The following is a 5,097-nucleotide window of genomic DNA, read 5'->3' on the forward strand; positions in this document are numbered from 1 at the left end:
AGTATGAGGACCTCAGGTAGAATCCCCAGCACCTACATTAAAAACAACATGACTGTGCATACCTTGCAGTAACTCTTGAACTAGGAGTATGGCAGGGCCAGCCAAGCCAATCCCTGAGCTCCTGGCCCACCAGCCTTGCTGAAACAGCAAACCTCCTGTTTGGTGAGAGACCCTGTCTAAGGGCAAAACAGAAACAAAGAGGAAGATACTTGACATACCAACCTCCATATGTACACACAGGGGCTGCACATTTGTGCATTCATATATGTGCAACACACACATGTTCAATGCATACATATGCACACACACTAAAAATACATTTTAATACACTTTCAGAGTTTTATATTGTGTTTTTAATCTTATTTAAAGATTCTGTGCTTTTTACTTAAAATTTTGTGAACATTGATCCATGCAATTAAATATTCTTCAAAACCAAATTTCCTCATGAAGCAGATTATCATATAAATACAGGAGCTCATCAATCCTCTATTCTTGCAAGTTTTAGCTGTTCTCTTTCTCAATCTGATTGCAAACAATTCAATGAGTAGCATGTTTGCATCTAAATCATGGTTACCATTTCAAATTGATTATTTTATTGTTTCTTTGAACTGCAATTATTGGAGGAAAGTATGAGCACATTTTTTAAAATTATGATCCACATGACGAAGCTCTTTTGCATAGAGGTAGTGTTGCTTTGCCTTGCTAAGGGTCCATGTGTGAGCACTTTACAAAAACTACACATGATTCATCCATTCAAGGGACTTCCGCCATGTTCAGTGTAGACTGTTTTATGTATAACTGAGAGATGAAAGTGACATAGTGTTCTTCCTGAATTATTAATATAGACAAGTGTTTTCTGGGTGTGTATTGTCCTTTGAGATCTCTGCTTAGCTTCCTTGCCTGTTCCGTTATTATTTTCCATGTACTTTTATAGGCAGTCCAGTTGTTTAGAAAAATCTACTTATTTATGTTTGTGTAAGATGTGTGTGCATGTGAGAAATTAAATAACTTGGCTTCAATTCTTCATTTTACTTTTTGACAAGGTCTTTTACTGAAGCCAAGGCTCTGTGTTTTGTCTAGACTGGCTATCTAGAGAACCTCCAATTCCTGCCTGCCTTTACCCTACAGCTCTGGAATTTCAGAGGTATGTACCCTACCCAGTTTTGATGTGGGTTCTGTTGATCAAAGCCCTGAACCTTCCAACCTTGCAGTTGCATGTTTAATTACTCCAATATACAATATAAAATTAAATCAAAATTTTCAACCCACTGAGCCATCTCCTGACCTGATCTTTTCCTTAATCTGTATAATAAGAAATTAAAAATCAAACTTTTCAGTAGCCTTTGTTCAATTTTTGTTTTTCTTTACTTACAATATTTATTATGTGATGCATTATGTTTATTTGTATAATAAGTTTTCTGGGCTGAAGAAATGGCTCATCAGTTAAGAAGGCTTGCTGCTCTTGCAGGAGACTTGAGTTTGGTTCCCAGCACCTACATCGGGCGGCTCACAACTCCCTTTAACTACAGGTCAAGAAGCTCTTTTTCCTTTTTTTGGCCTCTGTTGACACATGAAGTTATGTGCCCATACCTACACACGTACTTGTATAATTATTAAGTATATAAAAATAAATACATCATTAAAATTTATTTCAAGACAAACTAATTTCTTTGAAGAGCTAGGTGTTTCTTACACAAACCCCTATTACTATCAGCTCTGTAATTTTACAGCATGATTTAGCAATGACTAAAGTAAGTTTTTCCACTAGCTCACATTCTTCATTAGATTATTGCATTAATTTTTCAAGATGTGGCCTCATTAGAATTGCCACAAATCTACAAATTAACATAGGAAGAGCTGATGGGTAGAATAAGACACATCTTTTGTTCTCTCATTCTGATTTAATGCCCCACTACTTAAAGTATTACTTATATTATCAAGTAAAGATTTGTAGTTCTTTTCATGTTATCTCATAAAACTCATAAAATATTTTATGATCTCTGTTACTATTGATAATGCAGAATTTTACCTACATTTGAATTGCTTATTTTAGATGTATAGTGAAGCCACTGATACTTTAATGCATTTTTATGTCTTATCCTTTTACTGAATTTATATTGGTTATTTCTAATACTCAGAAAGCTTTCTTCTATGTACATGTATATGTAGTCCTACTAACTTCACATACTAACACTGCATATGTAGACCTACTATCTTTACATAATAACACTGTATCTTCTTCTAAGTATATCTATTTTTTTCTTTCATTATATTGCTATGAATTCAAAGTTCATTACAGGTTGCTCTGTGGTGCAATGGATAGCATATTGGGCTCTTAAATTCAAGGACTAGTGTGAGTGATGCCCATAGGAGGACAGAGTAGCTACCATCCTTGTTCTCTATCTCCTGATCTTCACTTACACATTACCTCTCTAGTGAGTGCTTTCTTTCCAACAGTCTACATAGCATCCTACAAACCTCCTGTTCATTCTGTCTCCTTCACAAGATAGGTGAATATTCCTTAATCAAAAATGCTTGGGACCAGAAGCATTTCAGACTTTGACACTTTTTGATTTGAGAGTGTTTATATAAATAATCTCATATCCATGAGATGCCTTGGAGATGGACCCATATCTAAACACAAACTCCATACCCTGAGTATGTTTTGTTTCATATACATACTATCAGTACAACCTGAAGACAACTTGAAGATGAACAATGTCTTTTTTTGTTTGTTTGTTTTGTTTTTGTTTTAAACGAAGTTTTATTGAAACACAGTCACATTCATTTGTTTATTCAGTAACAATGGCTGTTTTTATGCTATGAAGACAGGGTCAGGCAGTTAGGACACAGACAACATGGCCTGCAAAGCCCAGAATATTTACTCTCAGGTCTTTTACAGAGCATATGGGCTGACACCTAGCTGAGTAACAAGTGCCACTTGTCTTACTGTTCACTTGCATTGTTTTCAGAGGGATCCAAAGATCTACAGTCTGAGAAAATATATGGACAGAAGCCCAGTGTGGGTGCTGCAAACCTATAAGCTAGCATCTGGGAGGTGGAAGCAGGGAGATTTAAGAATTTGTAGCTAGCATGTGCTGTATAAAAACTGGTCTAAAAAATGTAGCAACAAATGACATGTGGCTTAAGGCTTTTATGACATTGACGACAGCGTGAAGAAGGAAATTAAAAATGCAAAACAATAGGCAGTATCTCTAGGCAATAATTTCAATGAACTGGACTGTTACAGAGGAAACCGAGAGCCAGTCCAATACATACAATTATCACTTTATGTCAAGTGCACATTCCTTGTGGTGGTAACAGTATTGTTGACAGAATTATAAGTGGCTGACAGACTGTATCCACCATATCCGTATACAGGCCTTTTTCTCTGAAAAAAATGTACAGGAGAGATAAAGAGGGAAAGGCTAGGAACTGTGAGGCATTGCCTAGGGTCCTGGTGCCCAGGACTCAGAACTTCAGGGGAATGACAGGCCAGTACTTCGGCTGCTTTCTGTCACAGTGCTTGTCAAAGCTCATCTGCATAGCGGCCTCCATGGCCAGGATCTTGGCAGCACTGTTCCCGTACAAGCGCCTCATCTCTGCTTGGCGCCGCTCCCAGGGCTTCTCAGATGGGGGCTCCACTGACCTGTGGTGGTTGAAGTACAGGCCGTGGTCCGCATTCACATAGTCATTCAGGCGCTCCGCGTCCAGGTGCTGCTGTCGCCGTCTCTCTTCTCTGTGCTTCTCAGTCTGTTCGAAGTACTGGCGGAGCTCCTCGGTGATTTCCATATTGCTCAGGTCGCACTCCACTTCATCATCTGAATCCGACTCCAGCTCTTCCTCTTCACACAGTGCTTCGTTTTCTCTTGTGGATGCCTGGGTTCTATTGCTGCTATGCAGAGGTTGCCCAGGGCTTTTGAGATGGGAAACACTGTAGGGAGACTCCTGCTCTGCCATGTGCTGACCTTGAGAGTTCCAAGGATGCCAAGCCTCATAAGCAAGAGAGTTCCAGGGAAGAACTCCATGAGGGAAGAACCATGGGGAAGTGAAATAGGAATCCCTGAACTTTCTGTAGGCGTTCTGGTGGCTTCGCATCCAAAGCATTGCATGATGATAATGCTGCCAGTATCTTGCATATACTGGGTGACACTACCAAGATGGAGTAGCCCTCCATTTTGAAGCCATTGTTGTAATCTCTGATTGCAAAAGTCCAAATGGGAACTCGCGGGCACGTAGCTTGAAGATCTCGGGCGGTGGGCAACAACGGACCTAGTTCTTGTGGTGGGGAGGAGGATGGGGCGGGAGCGGGGGAGTGAACAATGTCTTTAAAGCATCTGGCTTTTAATTGAGTCTTGTCATATGAAGTCAGATTTGAAATTTTCCATTTATCTGGGCTTAGGAAAGACTTGTGTATTGAAACATTTTGAAATTTCAGAGTAGAGATACTCAAGCTGCTCTTAGATGGAAATTATCTACACACAAAATAGAAATTGTTTTGTACCCTGGTCCTTTCATATTTATTGGAGTGCTAGACTATAATGATATGAGAATGAAGATGATGTTTGAATTTCCCAATCTGCAGACACAGCCTATTGCTTAATTCCAGACATGAAATATTAACAACATGGTCATCTAAACAAGATCTGCATTATGTCAGCACCAATTGACATGCTAACACAAAGGGGTAAACTTCACAAAGTCTCTCCCCATCCCATAAAGAGCTGCTGGTATGGAACCCACTCGATAGCCCTGGCTGATCAGGAACATAGCATCCTCTTGTCATAGTCTCTAAAGTATTGGGATTATGGGTATGTGAAACTGTGCCCAACTAGTAAAATACTAATTTCTGATGTTTTTCTTAAAGTAAGGTAGATAAATCTTACACAAAGATCAGACAAGTCTTGATACTGAAGATTTTTGCTGAGAATCCAGTGCTGTCAACTGAGAAACTGGAAGAAGTTTCTTGTACTATACATTTTAGGTTGTAAGGATTTGGCTCCTGCCATATTAGCCACAACATCTCTAGCCAAATACTGTGTATTTCACTGATAAAAGCTGGACATTTGGGCTATATCACAGCAGCTATGACCTGTT

The 5,097-nt window shown here is 39.1% G+C and overlaps 1 protein-coding gene across 1 annotated transcript; it reads right to left on the bottom strand.

Moving 5' to 3' along the window:
* Positions 1 to 3,380: 3,380 nt before the first annotated feature.
* Positions 3,381 to 4,188, bottom strand: LOC114623621 (gem-associated protein 8-like). Its single transcript, XM_028770305.1, is given in 1 exon segment — positions 3,381 to 4,188. A coding segment is annotated over 1 exon segment (717 nt). The 3' UTR covers positions 3,381 to 3,471.
* Positions 4,189 to 5,097: the final 909 nt, after the last annotated feature.

This window comes from Grammomys surdaster, unplaced genomic scaffold (assembly GCF_004785775.1).
Source record: "Grammomys surdaster isolate TR1022 unplaced genomic scaffold, NIH_TR_1.0 199, whole genome shotgun sequence".
Taxonomy (NCBI): domain Eukaryota; kingdom Metazoa; phylum Chordata; class Mammalia; order Rodentia; family Muridae; genus Grammomys; species Grammomys surdaster.